At 30.2% G+C, this 20,066-nt stretch overlaps 3 protein-coding genes across 3 annotated transcripts; 1 reads left to right on the forward strand and 2 right to left on the reverse strand.

The window, feature by feature from the left end:
- Positions 1–5,864: 5,864 nt before the first annotated feature.
- LOC130817724 (transcription repressor OFP13) lies at positions 5,865–7,330 on the forward strand. Its single transcript, XM_057683579.1, has one exon. The coding sequence runs from the start codon at positions 5,909–5,911 to the stop codon at positions 6,563–6,565; it is 657 nt and encodes a 218-aa protein (XP_057539562.1). The 5' UTR covers positions 5,865–5,908; the 3' UTR covers positions 6,566–7,330.
- Positions 7,331–7,854: 524 nt separating this feature from the next.
- LOC130818114 (protein SMAX1-LIKE 3-like) lies at positions 7,855–12,481 on the reverse strand. Its single transcript, XM_057684155.1, has 3 exons — positions 10,915–12,481; positions 9,937–10,204; positions 7,855–9,278 (listed from the first exon to the last, which is right to left on the reverse strand). Exons 1-3 carry the CDS (start codon positions 12,162–12,164, stop codon positions 8,148–8,150), a joined length of 2,649 nt encoding a protein of 882 aa, XP_057540138.1. The 5' UTR covers positions 12,165–12,481; the 3' UTR covers positions 7,855–8,147.
- Positions 12,482–18,761: 6,280 nt separating this feature from the next.
- LOC130817980 (uncharacterized) lies at positions 18,762–19,767 on the reverse strand. Its single transcript, XM_057683988.1, has 2 exons — positions 19,152–19,767; positions 18,762–19,059 (listed from the first exon to the last, which is right to left on the reverse strand). The coding sequence occupies exons 1-2, from the start codon at positions 19,507–19,509 to the stop codon at positions 18,827–18,829; spliced, it is 591 nt and encodes a 196-aa protein (XP_057539971.1). The 5' UTR covers positions 19,510–19,767; the 3' UTR covers positions 18,762–18,826.
- Between the last annotated feature and the right edge of the window lie 299 nt (positions 19,768–20,066).

The following is a 20,066-nucleotide window of genomic DNA, read 5'->3' on the forward strand; positions in this document are numbered from 1 at the left end:
AAAAAAAATTAAAAAGTGGGAACATGGTAATGAAATAGGGCGGGAGAGTTCATGTGAGTTTATCAGAAGTACCCTACGGCAAAGTCACAACTCACACGCCTTATTCTATGTGTTACTATTGAATATCCAATGAATTTGGGTCACTCTTTACTTGCATATCTTGTTCCTCATAAAATTTGAATAAAATAAGATTATTTAACAACTTAATTTCAAAAATAGGCTTCGTGAGAATTTAATTCCCAAAATAAGTATTCGTACATCCAAACCTAGCCTTGGAGTAAATCGCTGAAACTAACAGTGAAAGTCAAAAAAAAATAATAAAATAAAAGCCATAAGTCGCTGTTACTAACAGCGACTTAGGGAGTTGACCAGTCAATTCCTTAAGTCGCTATTAGTAATAGCGACTTTAAGGTTAACTGGTCAACTCCTTAATTTCGTAGGTTGGAATGAGGAAGTAACTGAGAACTGGAAACTTAAAACGCATTAAGTCGCTGTTACTAACAGCGACTTAAATTTTTATTTTTTTATTATTATTATTTTTTTCTAAGTTGCTGTTAATAACAACGACTCACTCCAAAGCTAGGTTTGGATATACGGACGCTTATTTTGGGAATTAAGTTTTCACGAAGCTTTTTTTTGAAATTAAGTTGTTAAAACATCTTATTTTATTCAAATTTTCTGTTCCTCATAGGCCGAAGACAGTACAGAAAATCTTATATACTTCTCATCTAAAATGTTGATTTGATATTTACTTGATCATGAAATTGGACTGGACTTAACCCAACTTCAAAATGAATTTAAAATAATGTAAAAATTAATGTGGACATAACTCGATTTTAAAACGACCTAAAATTGACCTGATAACTCGAATCAACACCTTTCCTCCCACTGTCCTTTAACATTTGTTACAATAATAAAATTTCAGATGAAAATGATTTATGAAAAATAATTTATGGAAAATAAAAAAAAATGTTGATGAGACTAAAATAAATTAAATATGTGAATGAAAATTGAAAAAAGTATAGATCGTGCTTAAAAATAAATAAATAACAATTATAAATTAAAAATGTAACAAAATCCGTAGGAGTTAGGATGGAGAAAGTATTAATATCTACATCTATCAATAAGAAATACGACACGTACCATTTGGTTAATTATGTAACCTTTCTCATGGAACTCCCAATATTTACATGATTCTAAATTTTGCAGATTGTTTTGTCATGCGCTTATGATGTGATTTTAGCTTATTTTTGCAGGGCGTTTTTTTATTTGGATATTTAACTCTGGGTGTTTTTTATTTTTTTTTAAAGGTGTATGAGTATGATCTGTCCGCTATTTTTTTTCTCAGAGTTTAATTTTACGCAGATTTACTAGATTAAAGACTAATACTAAGACTAAAACCTGATCGGTATTTAGACACCCAGTCAAATTTGAGTCGTTTTCTTCTCTTTGAGCTTTTTGAATCCTTCTCATATTTAGTCAAGGCTTTGCTATGTTTTATTCTATTTATATAAAAAAAATTTCTATTTAATAATGTTTTATTCTTGGTAATTGCCCATGCCACATTTTCATATTTTAAAATGACACATATTGTCATTATTTAACAAATTTTAAAACAAATTATTTTCAAAATAAATTATAACAATATGTCAATATCATTAAAAAACTTATCAAATTTCTTGTTATCCAACTTAGTCTTGATGTTATTTATTGCTGAGAATACTCTTTCAACTATTGTTGTTGATGGTAGTAAAATCTATGCCAACTTCAAAAACTTATAAAAATTTAGACATGAACCTGTGCAAATCGACTTTAAAATAAAATGTTATAATAAGATAGATTATGAAAACTTAATAAAAAAAAATTAAAATAGTAGAGAAATTTATAAATTTAGATAAAATCAATAGAGTATAAGACAAACAAATAATTGAATTAAAAATTACTCCTACCCCTTCATCATTTTTTATTATTTATTTAATAGAAGTACATCTCAAATGGAAGAAAAGGTTTTTATCATGCATGTATATACTCCATACATTGAATATTTGATTATTTTCTCACCAATCATGAGTAAAGAGCAAAGAGAGAATGTATTTAACTATATAATGTTTAAACTTAGTTTGATTTCAAACATGTGCTAATGTTGTGTGTTGTCCTTTAACTCTAATTATTTAATGTTACATTTCTATGCCTCAACCGTGTTATTATCTCAAGTATATTACAAATTATATATACTTTTGTGTTAGACAGTCTTACCGTGAGACGCTTTTTATATACAGGTAAATAGTTCAATTAATATAAATATTAGTATATGTGCTTCTTATTTTGTTGTCTTATCGAGAAACGGTTTTTTCATAAGAGTAAATCTACAAAACACTACTCATATACACTTACGGCCCGTTTGAGTGTGGTTATTAAATGTTGGTAATGAGAATGATTTGTAGTGTGATTGTAATGAAATTAACTTTGATCATGAAAAAGGTTTTTTGTTCGCAAATTTTCATTACCACGTAATAGGCTAACACCATATTTTCAAATGTTAATGTGTTGGAATGAAATTACTAAACAAAATAGTATGATTGATGTACAACTAGAATGAACTTACCCTTGTCATCAAAAGACTATTTTCCTATTAGAATTAAACTACTCTTTATGTAACATTCCTATCATTTATTACTGACAATCAAACTGACCGTAAGTTCATTATTGTGAACCAAATTAATGTAACTAATTCGTTAAAATGAGCTTGTATCACACGCATATTGGTAGGGTTAGGATCAGAGTATGAAATTATTCGGGTGTTCAGGTGAATTTTGAATATTGTATATTTAGATCGGATTGAATTTGTCAAATCCAATTTTGACAACTACGAGCAAAATCGCATACAAAAATTAGTCCAAGATAAAATTTAAGAAATGAAATCCAAACGTTGTAAAAAAAAATTAAAAAAAAAAATCCAATACTAGCCAAATGGAGATTCACAAACTAAAATCTCTTGGTTGTAGGGGTTATGTTATTCCTTAAGTTTGATTATAAATAATGTGATACACTTCAATTTGATTGTATATTTCTTATTCGTTTTAAATCAACTTAATTTTTATTTTTATTTAAATAAATTCACCTCTAATTTTTGGAACTTATAAGAATAAGGTGTGTAAATATTTTTTCTATTTAGTTTTTCCTATTTTTGACAAAATAAATGCTTATCAACTAACTAAAAAGGATAATTTATTTTAAGTTACAACTTGTCTTGTATGAGACCGTCTCATTATGAAACGACCTCATATATTAGCCCATTTCTTTAATTGATTACTTTAAATTCGTAAGTGATCGTTTTAAGGTTAAAGTAATCATTCTAAAACTATAAAAAATAATTATTATTTAAGTTATATCTCCAAGTTTGATTGGATTACCACTTTAAAAAAACCAACATTTCGTTTGATTTGACTTAAACTTTTATTATTTAACCAACTATAATTAAATTTAAGATTGCAACCTAAAATTATACGTTTAACTTTAAATAGAAATTGTAAATAGACATATTGAATTAAGAAACTTTCAGTTTCGTACCAATTAATTAGAGAAAAAATTTAAATTATTTTGTTGGTATAATTTATTGTGATTAATTTGTCTACTAATCATATATATTCTCATCTTCAAATAAAATAAAATAAAATAAAATAAAGTAAAGTAGAAATCCCTAATGAAAATGAAAGAAAAGGCATAGGTCAGAACTTAGAGCCATGCAAGAATAAATTAGTTTTATATTAATATATCTTCATGTAAGCTGCATGTTCTGTGGTTGCATAGACATACACTGCAGCTATTGCTAAGAATATCACACCAAGATATCACCAAACTTAATTATAGGGAGCTAAAAGATGACTTCATTTTAATTAATTAATGTTTTCAAAATTAATATTCATTAATTAATTAATAGGCAATTATTGGCAACTAGTAGATAACTTTTTAAATATTTTTATTAAAGAATATATACATATTTATCAATCAAGATGGTTTGACATGAAATACTATGCAATTGATTATGAATTAGATTGTGGAGTAATTTTGTTTTAATATTTTTTACTTTTATTTCTTAGGTATAGGCTTTGTTTGATAATTGGATTTTTAGTCGATTTATTAGTTAATTTTTGGCTTTTGCTATTATACAAAAAAAAAAAAAAATCTTAACAAACTAGCTGAAATGTCATTTTTCAAGTCAAAATAAAAAATCAATTCGAAAAATATATTCACAATTTTTTATTTTTTGACCCACATGTTTTCAATGATACATAGACAATAAATAATATTAAAAAACATTTTTATTAACAACTACAACTAACTTAACAACCACTTAGAGTGCTGATCAATGTAATTATATCATCAATTAGTTTGTCAGTTGGTAAAGCAAACCAATTGAACCACCCAACAGCCAAAAACAATCTTCAATATTTTGATCTTTTATTGAAATGAACATAAAAATTATACAAGTTAACAGTTTTACCAAACATCTTCAATTCTTCATTAATATATGCCCTATACAACTTCCTTAACAAAAAAGTCAATATCATTAAACATGACAAACTTGATAGATCAAAGCCTAATAGCCAACTTTCAATTGCCAAAGTCTCCGATGCTACATAAAAATTATGAATACCAATTTCTTATACTTATACTCTTCAATACTCCCTCTGTTATCATGAAAATACTCTATTTTTGTATTTTGGTCTATTCTATTTGCGTTCTTTTTTTATTTTGGTAATATTTTCATTCTTTAACTTTTAATCATAATTACAAACTTCTTTGGTTATATACTCCTTTTATGAGTATGATTCTTTGTCTTTTATTTTTTCTTAAATTCAAATTATAATTTCTATAAGCGAAATACACTAATATTTATTACTTATACGATGTTTTCTCCAACTACAAATTAATTTTTACATCCAAAAAAATAAGTGATATTTGAAAGGTATAAATAAAGTAAAAATGAACATAATAAGATAGTACTCAACTTCAATTAAAGTAAGATAGTAGGTGCAAAAAACAAGCAAAGCAAGAAGGCATTTACTTTGCCATATTGAATTCCCTCTCCCAAAACCTGAGACCCCTTATTCAATTCACTCACCTTCACCTCTCGTATCATAATACAATGTGGGTCCCTTTTCAAACCATTTCTTCCCCACCTCTACTCATAGCATATCCTCCCTCTCTCTTCATATATTAAAGGAAAATTTGCAAAAAATAACTTATAAAATCAGTTTTTTTTGTAAAAAAATAACTTTTAAATTTTTTTTGTAAAAAAATAACTTTAAATTTTTTTTTTTTAAAAAAACACCTTTGTTTTCGGTGACTTTTGTCAACTTTCAGGCATTGACTATGCCATTTGAGCTCAAAAGTCAACGCCTGAAAGTTGACAAAAGTCACCGGAAACTAATTTAAGGTGTTTTTTTTAATAAAAAGTCTTTTAAAAGGTGTTTTTTTACAAAAAAAAATTTAAAAGGTGTTTTTTTTAAAAAAACTGGTTTTATAAGATGTTTCTTTGCAAATTATTCTATATTAAATTTAATTCTTAATATATTACAAATTTTTAAATGATACAGTCATATAATAAGATTATTTTTATTATGTTGATCTATATATAATTCGTATGTAAAGTGATTATTTACAATTTTAAAGAGAGTAATTAGGTTTATTAGTATTTAAAACAGACACGATGATTCGAAATTTATCCGACCTTATAATCAAATCCGATTTGACCTAACTTAAAAATAATTTACAATTATCTAAAAACAAAATGAATACAAAATCGTATTTAATATGGTTCGTGACAATAAAAGTGAAACTCGATAGTATTTATAGTAACATCCTCCCTCTTCCTCCCTTTCCTTTAAACCTTCACAAACTCAAAATGAAACTGCTACCATTACCATTATCACTATTCAGACCAAAAGAATGGCCATTATGCACACAACAACCAAGAACATCCTCCTTTCATATAACCACCATGAAAGATGATGATCTCTTCAAAACGATTAACTCTATCTACTTCGACCCAGAAAACGACGCCGTTGAGACACCTGATTCCTGGTTCACTAACTCGTCCGATTCGACGAGTTTATCAAGTTTAGAATACGATGATAATTCGAATCTTCTAGAAGATATTGTTCGTGGGGCACAACAAGATAACCGGGTTTTATTCGACCCGAATGAATCGGATTCACCCAAATTGATTGTTGAAACAACAAGGTTTGAGAAATCTGTCGCAATTTCAGTAGATAGTGAAGACCCGTACCAAGATTTTAGGGTTTCGATGGAAGAAATGGTGGAAAATTTAGGAATGGTAGATGATTGGGATGGGTTAGAAGAGTTATTAAGATGGTATTTGAAGGTTAATAGGAAAGATAATCATGAATTTATTATTAATGCGTTTGTTGATTTAGTTCATGATTTTATTGCTAAAACTAGTAGAGATGATCATCATGATGATCATGATGATGCTCAAATTTCTAAGTCTAGTACTTATTTTTCTTCAGCTGCTTCTTCTCTTTCTTTGGCTTCTACATAAAAAGATGGAAGAAGCTCGGGCTGACACGCGGGCCATGGTTGCCTGAAACATGGCACAGACACAATATAATATTGTTTACAGTAAGATTTGATATGAGGTACCATGTATATATATGTATTGGAAAATAACTCATATATGATTTTATATAGAAGAATTTGAGAGAGGTCAACTAAAAACTATTTGATGGGCTGTTGATTTTAGTATGGAAACTCATTGAAGTTGTATGCCGCTAGCTTTTCTCTTACGTGGATTTTATCTACAAGGCCAAATTTATCAACATGAGCTACTTTGCAAAACACAATTTTTATGGTTAGATTTATTTTTTGATGGCCATGGAACGTCATGATACGATATTATTCACAGCACGACTTGGCCAAGGGCGAAGCAATAGATCGGGCCGGGCCTGACTCTCGCGATTTATTTTTACAGTTTATTCTTGCGATCTAGTTTTCTAATTTCGCCCCTTAAATTTTTTCGCCTCTTAAGTTTTATATCTTGGTTTCACTCTTGGAATTACACGATGTATTTAGCACGAAGCATAATATATAAAGAACGCAACACAACACAATTTTTATAGCTACTTAAACATAATAAATATAAGGGTAATAGTTCTTCACTTTGTAGGGATGTTTCTTGGGTCCTCCTTCAATTAATGAATAGTGCGGCGAAATGTTTTTGTAAATATAGAATTGAAATGAAAGATTATGGATAGCTTTTTAAAACTTTGTTCACATTTTATATATTTGTAAGCATAATTAATGTATTCTCTCCATTCAAAATTAGTTACTTATTTCTTTTATGGTAAGAATATATTATAATAAAATTTAAATGGTAAGAGTAGAGTATTGGAATATGAAATTTGCTTTTAGTGAATATTAATTTCATAATAAATAGCGTCTAGTAAACCTGTTACGAAAAAGAAAAATCATTTGTTTTTATAGGAGTTAGCCCGAGAACCTCACCTAAACCCCTTCAAGCAAGTATAGGCGTGAGCCTTCGTTTTGTATGCTTAGTTCTTAAGTCTTTGATCCTTGATTAATTCTTAGCGTAATTCTATTTTTGTAATACCTCGTTATTCTTATGTTTTGTACGCAAATTAAAAGTAGTTAGTACGCAAAATATGTTTAAGTGGTCTTGAGCCGTCTATTAATAGCTTGGTTGAGAAAATAAGAAGAAAATAGTGCTCTTAGCAGGCTACTCGAGTAAAAGCTAGAGTTATCTACTCTTTATGTATCTTTGAATTTGCTACTGAAAATGACATATTGTGAGAGAAAAAATTACTTTTAGTAGCCAATTGAAATAGACAAATGAAGTACAATACAACAACTAGTGACAGAAGTGTTGATTGGGCTTTAAATAAGAAGCAAATGCACGCGACCTTACGCACTTAGATAAAAAAGTATAGAGTAGTAAAAAATTTACAAAACTATATTAACACACATCAAAAGTTACACTAATCATCTATAAGTTACCTAATTAACTTGCCCTAGTTTTAACTACCATTACAGTATACCATCCCACCCAATTTAGAAACCTAAAAACACAAACCAAAACACAAGAAATACCAAAAATAGTAACTATTTTACAACATTATCATCTTAAAAAAGACTTGTTTATCCACTAAGTCAAGAATCCTAAAATCACCACCCCAAAAAGATTGATCATCACTACACCCATTCTCATCTTTCTGAAATGCAAGATTCAAATCAAGATCAGGCATACAAGAAGTAGCCTCACCTTCCACATCTTCATGATCATCATGACCATCATGATCATCATGATCATGATCATGATCTAACTTTTGCTTGACAGGAGGAGAACAAGCCCTAGAAGCAGAACTAAAACTTTCACAACTAAAAATCACAATTGCATCTTCTAATGACACAATTTCCCCATTAGAAAGCTTAATCTTACCAGTCTCAATACCATGTTTGATACCCATGTGGGACCCATGATCAATTTGTTCTATATCCTCAATATAAAATACTCTATGAGGATTTTCCTTGATTAAATCACAAAATCTCATTAGAAAATCTTTACCCATTTCATCTCTTACTCTTTTGGGTCTTAAATCATCATTTGAATCTGTTCTTGTTGATGAATAACCACTTAAATTGATTGATTTGAAATTTGTGCAGGACCCAAATACTAATTTTGCTAATTCTCTTCCAACTAATAATTTTCCATCATCGTCTGAACCCATGAAAAACAACCATGTTTCCTTCTTTTGTTCTTCAATTTTTGATGATGGATTCATCCTTTTAATCATTCCTGATCTGATTCTTAAGACTGTTGTTGCAATTTCAGGGATTATTTCTTTCTGCCATGGGATTTTTTTGTTTAAAACAGAGCAAATTGCTTCTAAATTTTCTGGGTTATTGTGATTGAATTGGGTTATGGTTGTTTCCGTTGCTTCACTTGATGAATCAGATTTCGGTGTTGAGTTTGGATTCGACTGGAGTTCGGGTTTTGATTGGAGGAAAAATGGGTTTTGATTTGATCCCCATTTGGGTTCAAACATGAATGGCGTTAGATTCATGGGTTTTGATTCATGTAAATGAAGGTTTTTATTGTGATCATATGATGAAATTGATGAAGATGAAGGTGAACATGATGAGAAATTTAGGGTTTTTTCTGCTGAATTTGAGGTTTTATGAGTTGTGCTGCAGATTGAGTTCCATTTCTTGCATAGCTCTTTGATTTGTAATGTTTCCTATTGGAAAAATGAGCAAATAATCACGTTTTAGAATTTAGAAAATGAGCCTAGCAACTCAAACAAGCACAAAATGTAGTAATCACATGCGAATTTAAAGGAGAATTTACTATTAAAACCGATTGTTAATAGTAGGTGTTATTCCTTAAGTTTATAAAGGAATATATTATTATCTTTTTTTCTCCATATAAAACAATTTGCATGTGGGTAATAATGGAGATTTGAATATCATATAATATGCAATAGTAACTATATAAGATAATTTAGATTTGGGTTTGTATACGCCAGATATATCCTAAGTTATATGATTAAAAATCATGCTCTTATATAATTTTTGTTTAAAAATCATTGATTAGAAATTTGTACCTTTAACAATATTTTATAAATACAAATATTATTCTACGTGATTTAATTTTCTATATTATTTTGTATTTTTATCGTAATTTTATTAATATAAGAACTTATATGAGTTTATTTTTTTAAAATTTTATTTTGCACTTTTATTAAACTTTTATTTTTAATTAAAAAAAACCACATTTGAATAAAAAAAATGCAAAATGAAATATAATATTGAGATGGAGGGGTATCAATTTTAAAGATGAGTGTTACTATCCTAATTGTGCGTAACTAGGAATGATGAGCTAATTAAGTAACTAACCTCATGATTAGTGCTAATTTCTTTGCTTTCTTCTTTGCACTTTTGAAGCCAAGATGGTAAGCTTGAGCTCGTGGTGGTTGTGGTGGTGGTAGTTGTGGTGGTTGTTGAGTCGTTATTTCGATAACTGCCAGCTAAGCTTTGTGCTTCTCTATGACAATTGGCAGAACAATTCTTACAACAAGTGAGCTGCATATCAATTTTATTTTCAAATAGTGGCCAGCTGAAACCCTCTCCTGAGACATCACTTTTGTTTTGGCCCAGCAATGAACTGAAAACAAGCATAAAAAACAGCATGATTAGCACTTACATAACAAAAACCAATGATTTGTGGGTAAATACTAAATAATAATTTAAAAATTTAAAACATTGATTTATGTCAGACAATTAATTCAACCAAAAACTTAAGTTGATGGTTGGAAACGGGTACCCTTGATATGTTGAATACTCTATCACATTCCATTACATGACAGACTTTTAGACTAGCAGTGTGGATGCAACACATACTTGTTCACGTTAGTTTCTGAAATCATATCAAGAACCAACTCAACCAAAAAACTTGAGCTGATGGTTGAAAACCAATGATATATTATATACTCTATCACATTCTATTACATGACAGATTTTTGGGCTACCAGTGTGGATGCAGAACATGCTCCTTCACATTAGTTTCTGATACCATATTGAGAACCAACTCAACCAAAAGCTTAAGCAGATGGTTGGAAACCCATGCAACACATGCTCTATCACATTAATTTCTGATACCATATTAAGAATCAACTTAATCAAAAGCTTAAGCCGATGGTTGAAAACTCATAATACGTTATATATTCTAACATGAGATACCTATGGGCTAGCAGTGTGGATGCAACACATTCTCTTTTACGTTAGTTTCAAAAACCATATTACGAACTAACCCAACTAAAAAGGTTGAAGCTCTAATATATATTATATACTCTATAAATTATTTTTTATAATTACCTTTCAAGATTGAGACTAAGGTCCAAACTTCCAGCAGGAGTAGTGAGAGGATGAAGATCCAAAAGGGTTTCCAAAGAAGGAAATCCTGATTTACATTTCAAGTAAGAGTTAAAAGTAGCAATACCCATTAACCATAATCTTCCACTAATCTCCAAATTACCAAAAACTAATCTCCTTAATCCCATCACTAAATGCTCAATAGGACAATAATAATGTCTCCTTTGTTCCCCATAATAAGCCCAATATTCAGCTACCCATTTAAGATCACCCAAGTATAAAACTACCCCTCTTCCTAAACACCCTTTTAACACACATCTAATTTCCCCTAATTTCAAATCAATTTCTTCCCTTGAGAGATTCTTCATTGAAGACAAAGGACAATTCAAAAATTGTAAATACCTAAATTCTAAAGGAACTTGTTCATCCCCTTTATCAACCCTTTCTTTAAACCCTCTTACAACACCTTCACAAGTACTTAAACATTCCCCTACTAGGACTACACTGCTCTTTTCCTTTTTGTTTGTCCACCAATCGATCAGGCTCGAAACATCCTCAGCTCGAGCCTGAGACGACAACAAATTTAGAGAGATTATTTTAGAATCACGATGAAGATTGGCCCCACTAAAATGGAAATCAAGTGGACTAACAGTCTCACACTTAACATAAACATTGTTTTTATTACATGAAATATTATTATTGTTATTATTAGTAGTAATTGTTGTGGTTTGAGAACAACCCTCTAAGGAAGAAACATTTTGTTCAACATTAGATTTAACATGAGTGCTAGAAAAACCAGCTTCCCTCATAACCCTACTAACACTAGGGTCATCAAGGATGGATATAACTAGTTGCTCAATCTCAATTTTTAGGGCCAAGATGGGTTGTTGTTGGCTCTCAATGGACCCACGTCTTTGATGGGCTTGGGCCCGTTTAAAGGCAGCCATAAGGGCATTTGCAAGAGTAGGGTAGTGAGAATGTGGGCCTAAGATTGGGGTAGGAGTGGTGGTGGGAAGGCGGTTTAGGGCTACATTAAAACAAAGCTCTAAGGCTTTGCATTGAAGGGGATGTGAATGAGATTTTAAGCAAGCTCCTCTTAGAAGCCCATTAGGTGAAGCTAGCATAACACTAGCTATATGTATGGGTGTAACTTGTGCATGGCCTCTTCTTCTTGCAAGATTTATTGCTTGCTTAACAATGGCGGCCGCTTCGGGTGTTAGAGATTGTTGTATACTACACCCACCTGTTCGCATTATGTATTATTAATAATTTGTATTTATGTGTTCGTTTTTTTTGAAGTAGTAGCTAAAATGATGTTTTTGGTAAGAAGTGTGAAGAGGGAGTGAAGGGTATAAGTATTAGAAAGGAATGTGCCTTCCTTGTAGGAAGAGCAAAAATGTATAGATTTTGTGTCTCTTGGAAAGTGGAATGCATGTGAAGCAAAGTGAAGATGTTGGTATTGCCTTATGACTCTCCTTTTTCATTCTTATAATACCTAAAGTTATTTGGATGATTGGAAGTTGGTGTCTTTAAACTTTATAGCTTTGGTATAAATTAGATTTGATTAAGGCACTCACATTAAAAATCTTAACATTTTGCCTCCTCTTATATATTTATTTATGTTTGTGATCAAAGTTAAATTTGAACCTTAGCTAGCTTGGTCCAATTGTCTAAATACAAGAATAACTTTATGGTGTGGGGTTTTGTGTTTTTTTTTTCTTTTTATGAAAAGGGTGCAAAAATTAGGATGTGTTAATAGGATTTGTAGTTGTCTTTTCAAAGTGATTTCTTTATCACATATTTTACTTTCTATATAATTTTTTTATGAAATTTTGTATGGAATTTATCAAAGTGATGAATGAGATGGACAACAAATATTTTTTCATAATTTTTTAAAAATAACAATTAAAATTTATTTTAAAAAACCAAAAGAAAAACATCATCCAATGATAAGTAAAATATACTTCTACTATATAAGACTAAATTAAAAATTTTATATTTCACTTGTAGATTATTAACTAATTGTTAATGAAACTAGTGTTACAAAATTATAATATAATTATCTTAAATATATGATATGATGTAAATATATTTTGTCTTTTTTTTACCTGCAGAGATAATCTAATATATATCTAGAGAAAAAAAAAACATCAAAATAGACAAGTGAGGTAAAATAGAAAGAAGATAGATTAGGTAATGCCTATTATTAATTATATTTATAATGGTTCAGAGAGAAGTAAAGATATTATTCCTATAAATGGATAGAGAGAGGAATACTTAAGACCAAAATTTTATATAAATATTCATACAGATAGAGCCAATTAAATTGTTAAAAAATATATTTGTCGATCGCAGTACTAATTTTTATCTAAAATACATTTTTTATTTACAATTCATCTTCAAGACATATTTTGCGGAAGAAAATTGAGGATGTAAATGGACAAATTAGCTAAAATAAACTTAATAACTAATTACAAAATATATTAGGTTATTATAGTATAATTTGGTTTATTAATATGTTCATTTACCATGTATAATATCTTTCTCAATATACGTATTTAAAAAGTAAATTGCACATAAAAAAAGTGATTTCTACTTGATCAAATTTATTTTGAATTTAATGATCTTTCAAATCTCATTGTGTACTTAAAGGTTATAAATTATATGAAATGAAAAAGGGGCTGCTACCCCTTTACAAAAGAAAGAGGAAAAATAATTTTAAAAATGACTTTAACTTGGAAGGAACTATGTAGAAAAGGTAAAAATTATAAGGGTATGAATAGTTAAAATGAATAATAATTAAGGAATGGAAAAAAAAAAAAAAAAAAAAGGTTAAGGGGAGTAATACTCCAATTCAAGGGTGTGTAATAAGGTAGTTCGAGTTTAATTTAATTGAAGATTATTCCAAAGAAAATTTAAAAATTTTGGATTTATATCTCTTGGTGATTAACTATAGTTATTGAATGATGACTTAACCAATATTGGTATAGATAAAGTTTAATTGATAATTGATTTCGTTTTAAATATATATTGTAATGGAAATTCAGGGGTATTACATTTAAACATTTAGATCACTATTCGGTTGATTTAAAGAACTCACATCAATGTAGTTTTTCATTAATTTTTTTATTATGCTCAAATAGATTATTGGTTAGAATTTGAATACTATCAGGTATAGTAGTGTATTCGAGTGATCAGGCGGATTTTACGTAGAATATCTTAACTTGGGTAAATTTTAGTTATTGAGTATATATAAATATCTCGACAAACTTATTTTGAATTTTAAATACGGTTTTAGACTGCTATACTCATAGGCGTACAAGAGTATTTATAATAGGAGTAAAAAAAATATATTATGTGTCTATGAAATTGCCACATTTTTCAAATTAGTATGTGTCTTTAACTATGAAATGTTTTTATTTTTAAAAGCGTGTCATCACTTTCTTTAATTCTTACCGATTATCATCTCTCATTTTTTGTCACTTTTAATATAAACGAAACAATTTAGTGTTTCCTATTGATTTTTTAATTAGTTTGTTAATTGTTGGTGTTGCAATCTCTTCGTAATAAACAATAAATAAAAAATATAATCCTTTTATCCAACTCATACTTCCTCTATTTCAAATTAGTTGCATTAGAAAAAATAACACTATTCATTCATTACTCTTAATTGTGATTAGTTTTTTAATCTATAGGTTAAAACATAGTCAAGTGAGATCTTGTTTGATTCGTCTCACTGCAAAGATTATTAATATCAAATTTTTATAATTTTTTATTAAACATAATTAGAGATATTAAGAATTGAATTAATATATTGAATTGCGTGAAAAAGTAAATTGAAACGGAAGAAGTATAACATTATTTCTACTATGTCCCACATACTTTACATAATTTATATTTTTGGACAAGAGTATAACACTTTTTTTTTAATCACGCATTTTAAATCTTTTTTAATTCATCTTTAATTATTAACAAATCATATTTTTCTTTAAAAAATTATTGTTTTTGCTAATAATAAAATTTAAAAAAGAAATAGAAAAAGAAAAGAAGTGATGTGATAATGATGAGAATGATCAAAACAGAGATAAGAAGTGAAAAGAAAAAGGAAGAAAAAGCAAAAACAGGAAAAGAAAGAGAAAGACAAAGGAGAAAGAGAAAGGAAAAAAAAGGTGGAAAGTGGGGGAAGGTCCGCCAATTACGAGGTGCTGTTAATGGTGTTTGGACTGACTGTCTGTAAATTGAAGGGTACCCCTTAATTGGGAAGTACGTCCCTTGAGTTTAGACTATTTCTTTGCTCCTTTCATTCTTCTCATTCTCTTTTTAAAGAGATCGGAAAGGAATAAAGTCATCATTCATCTTATTTTTATGGATCATTAATTAACCTTATTTTATTACCTTTTTTATGCTTCACATTTTCTTTCTAATCATTCACTAAACATTCCCTCTCTTACTTTTTTTTTTATTTTCTTTTTCTTTAATTCATCTTTTTATCCCATTAAATTTGCCTTATAGGTAATGTTGTTCCTAACTATAGGGAAGGTATGCATTTATCTAGACCTTAATATCTGAAAATTATAGTTAATGAATTAAACAATGAAAAATTTACAATTTATGATTAGTTTTTTTTTTTGTTAATTAAGAAATATATAACACGTCTACTTTGTAATGATAATATTTTAATATATAGGGTTCGTCTCTATTATTTTTTTAATACCCGTTAAAATTCAGAATCGATTATCTATTAATAGGGTCATTTCTTTCAATTTGCTTAGGGTCTATAAAATGTCAAGAACGACACTACTTATAGTTATTTAATGGGAAAAACTAAGAAAAAAAAGAGTATGTAGAGTTCATCCCATGGATAATTTCGGGATGAACATACGTGAAGTTCAACCCAATATTTGACCCAATGATTACGAATTTTCGATAGGTGAACTCAGCCCATAAATAACTGAATGAACATAGTGATGTTCAGAACAATGTTTAACCTAACGATTACAATGCGCGAAATTCATCCCATGGATATCGGCAAGAACATATATGAAGTTCATCCCAACGTTTAATCGTACCCATCGATTATACTGGGTGAACTTCAACCCATCAATAAAAAAAATGAACATACGTGAAAACTTAGGGGTGTTTAAAATATACTCGATAACTCAATATTTGTCCGACTTTATAACCGAATCTGATTTAACCCGACTTTAAAATCAATTTAAGATATGTAAAAATCAATATGGACTAGTTCAAAACAAACCTAATTTTAAATCAACCCAAAACACGTGACCCCAAATCAACCTGATGACCTAAATAAACACCTTTACGTGAATTGAACAAAATACAACCCAACTAAAATAATATTTCCTTTTAATTAAGTTAAAGGAAATATTATTCGTATTTATGATGATTGGTTAAATTGATAGGAAATTAAGGTTTACGATTGGATAGTTTAGGAGTCCAACAATGTTTTGAAATACTCATAGTTATAGTTTTGGCGGAATAATAAAGACAATAATTAAAAGGAGATCTATAAGTAGTGTAAAAACAAAAAGAAGCATCTACTCTTATTCTTTAGACCAAAAGGATGTTCAATAAGGTCCTTAATATTAATTATAATTATTTTTATGTCACTTTTCTTGAATTTTCCATCAAATATTTATTGGGCAAATTTAACATGAGATAGAAAGTAATTAATTTCAAATTTCAAAGTTTGGATTTTCACTTATATTTTAGACACATGATTCAAGTACTATAAGGTCCTCAAAATTAATCATAATTATTTCTATCTCACTTTTCTTCATTTCTCCATTAATTATCTATGGGACAAATATGACAAAAGATAGAAATTAATTAATTTTAAATTTCAAAGTTTGGAATTTTATGATTATATAAGCTGAAAGACACATGATTTAACAGTAAGGTCCTCAAAATTGATTATAATTATTTTTATCTCAATTTTTGATTTTTGCATCACATATCTATGAGTAGGCATGGCCATGGTCCGGGTTGGTCCGGTTCCGTTCCGGTTCCATCCGGTTTCGGTTCCATTTGGAACCTGTCGCGAACGGTTCTGGTTCCGGTTCCGGGCGGTTCCAAACGGTTCCTTGGCGGTTCATGAGGCGGTTCCGGCGGTTCCAACTCACGGGACAGGCGGGTCGGACCATCAATTCCATTTTTTTTTTCTTTAAATATTTTTATAATAAAAAAATACTATAATATCGCGGACGTACCTTTGATGATTACTTGATTATTAGCGAAATTCATTGCATGTCAAGTTGTCATCGTTATTGAAATATTTACTAAAAAGAATGGAAAAAAATAAATTAATAAGAAACGAATCAATGATAATGTCGATAAAGATGATTAATAAAAAAAGAGGGAGAAAATGGACTTGAACCTAGTACCCAAAGGAATACTAAGCTGCCTACGTATCCCGAAGGAATCAAAGCTCACGAAGTTCTTTGTCATACCTTTTATTTATAGTTGTTGAATGTTGATTTATCGTTGTCGCTTGTCGGATTGATCCTAATCGTCCTCGTCATCATCATGTGGTTGGTTAGATGCTTCCGCTGACTCTCCTCCTGACGATGATGCAGATGTATCCATCATCATCCATGGATCATCATCGTCGTCTTGATCATCATCATTCCTTAGTCCTTGTGTTCGAATCTCCGCTTGATCCCAATCTTTCTTGCAAACACATATTTGAATACTATGTGGAGCAAGACGAGATCTCTTTTCGTCCAAAACTCTTCTACCTGCACTAAAAGCAGACTCCGACGCAATTGTTGACGCGGGAATTGCAAGGATATCCTTTGCAATTCTCGATAAAATGGGAAATTTTACAGATTTTTCTTTCCACCACTCCAAAATATTATAGATACTTTCGTCTATTTCAAAGTGGTGTTTAAGATAACTATCTAGTTCTAAATATGAGGTCGAGGAAGAAGAAGATGATCCTACAAAACTATCATCTTGACTCATTATGTTAGCTATTACCGAATTATAGTAAGAGGGACGTGCCGAAACGCTAGCACGCCTAGACATATCGCGTTTCGGGTTATATACACTAGCGTAAAAATCATAGAGTTCTGCTAAATATTTTTTACATGTTCCTACATAATTATGTACATCAGTAGACGGGCGATCTAACGATTGGTAATAAAATCCTATTACTTTAGTAAGGACCTCAGTTTTAAAACGTGGGTCCAAAATGGTTGCGATTCTATAAATATAAGGAAAATCGGTAAAATATGTCTTCCATTTTTCCATCATATCTGCAAGAATCGGCCTCAAATTTGGGTTAGTATCATCATGTGTATATTTAAGGAGATGATAAAAAATAGTAATACATTCACTTATTACTAAGTGAACGTTCGGTTCATAAACATAAGAAAAAATCTTAGTCGCGTGGTCATACGCTTCTAATATGTTATGTACACCTATAGCTAACTCCCAAGTGTCATCAGCTAGTAACTATCTGTACACTCACTATATAGTTGTGTTATTACTGGACGATAAGCAATCGCCTTTCTTAATAAATCGTTGGTTGAGCCTCAACGTGTAGAAGTATCTAATGACCAATACACTTTTTAAAGTTGATATTGGTCACATAATTGTTTATATCGTCTTTTTATCTTTCCGATCCTAAGCCACTTCACTATATCCCTAATTGGTTCTAATAAATCACTTAATTGTTTTATGCCTGCTTGGCAAGATAAGTTAACTATGATGGGAATGTCCCATTGTGTTTGTCGGCTTCCACTTGTGGTCCCGCTGCCGCTTGCTGCATGAGTTTCTTTTGTGATTCCATGCTTTTTTGCCAAATGTTTGTTAAAAGATCTCGTACCACCACCTAACACGTATTCACAAAACACAATAAATAAATGTTTATAAAATATGAATATATAATGTATCAATGTATTATGTATGTCAGTATGTATAAAAAACTTAAAAAGTATTTACCTCTGGCGAAACTGTATGAAACTAAGGGCTTTACTCCTTGACTTTCACAAATTTGACAAGTGCATAAGAAAATATCTGGATTCTCGGTTGGTTCTTTTGTGAAATACGACCACACATGTGAAACAGCTCTACCACTAGGAGGTGGCATTGCCGGAAAAGGTTGTCTTACTGGTTCATCTTCATCTAAATAAATAATTTAAAATTATAAAACTATAATTAAATAAATAAATAATTTAAAGTTTAATTAATTTGAAGAATAAAATTATAAAACTAACCGATAGTTTGAAAATTGACTCGTTTACCACGAGCTTGTCTTTGTTGTTGTTCTCCTTGTTCTTCATGTGATCTTGTTGATGACTGTCGAGATATATTTATCCCAATTGGGGTCGTTGGTTCCTCTTCTTGTTCTTCTTCTTCATCAATTTGTATTTCTCTTTCCACTTCTTCTGCATAATTATGTAACTCCGGGTCGTACCCTTCCGGATAATTATGTTCATAATTATAATTACTAATGGAAGGTGTTGTTGATACCGACGGAGTAGAAGTGGCCTTTCTTTTGGACGAACTGGAACCTCCCAATGATTTTGCCACTTTAGTAACTTTTTTTGTGGCTTTTTTCAAAAATGAAGACATGATTGATAATATTGAAGTAATAATAGAAATATAGAATTAATAAATAAATAAATAATTAATTATGTAACTAACTAAATTAAGAAATAATTAAAAGACTAATTATTTAATTAAGAGAATAATTGCGTAATTAAAGAATTAAGTAGAGAGAGTAAGTAGAGAGAGTAGGAGAAGAGATGAGTTGTGAATGAAAATGATTGAAATTGATGAGTATTTATAATGAAAAATGCAACGGCTAGTTCAACGGTCATAAACGGTAACTTTTGGCGAACTGGTTCCATGGAACCGGTGGGCCGGTTCAACCGGACCGGTCCCAGTTCCGGTTCCACGGAACCGTTGAGCCTGTTCAACCGGACCGGTTCCGGTTCCGGTTCCAGAACCGGTTCCATGGAACCGTTGGACCGGTTCTCCCTGACCGGTTCCGGTTCCAAACCGCGGGTTTTTTACCCGATTCACGACGTTTTTTTCCGGCGGTTTCACGGTTCCGACAACATTTTTTTCCGGCGGTTTCACGGTTTCGCGGTTCGGGGCAGTTCGGAACCTGTCGCAAACGGTTCCGG

The sequence above is a fragment of the Amaranthus tricolor genome, chromosome 7 (genome assembly GCF_026212465.1).
Source record: "Amaranthus tricolor cultivar Red isolate AtriRed21 chromosome 7, ASM2621246v1, whole genome shotgun sequence".
In the NCBI taxonomy this organism is placed as follows: Eukaryota; Viridiplantae; Streptophyta; class Magnoliopsida; order Caryophyllales; family Amaranthaceae; genus Amaranthus; species Amaranthus tricolor.

Excerpts from the sequence above, each read along its gene's own strand:
- LOC130818114 (XM_057684155.1), bottom strand. The coding sequence starts at position 12,164 with ATGCGAACAGGTGGGTGTAGTATACAACAATCTCTAACACCCGAAGCG. Across the intron at positions 10,205-10,914 it reads CTTAGTCTCAATCTTGAAAG|TTCATTGCTGGGCCAAAACA; the intron begins GTAATTATAAAA and ends GCTTGTTTTCAG. Across the intron at positions 9,279-9,936 it reads AAATTAGCACTAATCATGAG|GAAACATTACAAATCAAAGA; the intron begins GTTAGTTACTTA and ends TTTTTCCAATAG.
- LOC130817980 (XM_057683988.1), bottom strand. The coding sequence starts at position 19,509 with ATGTCTTCATTTTTGAAAAAAGCCACAAAAAAAGTTACTAAAGTGGCA. Across the intron at positions 19,060-19,151 it reads AGTCAATTTTCAAACTATCG|ATGAAGATGAACCAGTAAGA; the intron begins GTTAGTTTTATA and ends TTATTTATTTAG.
- LOC130817724 (XM_057683579.1), top strand. The coding sequence starts at position 5,909 with ATGAAACTGCTACCATTACCATTATCACTATTCAGACCAAAAGAATGG.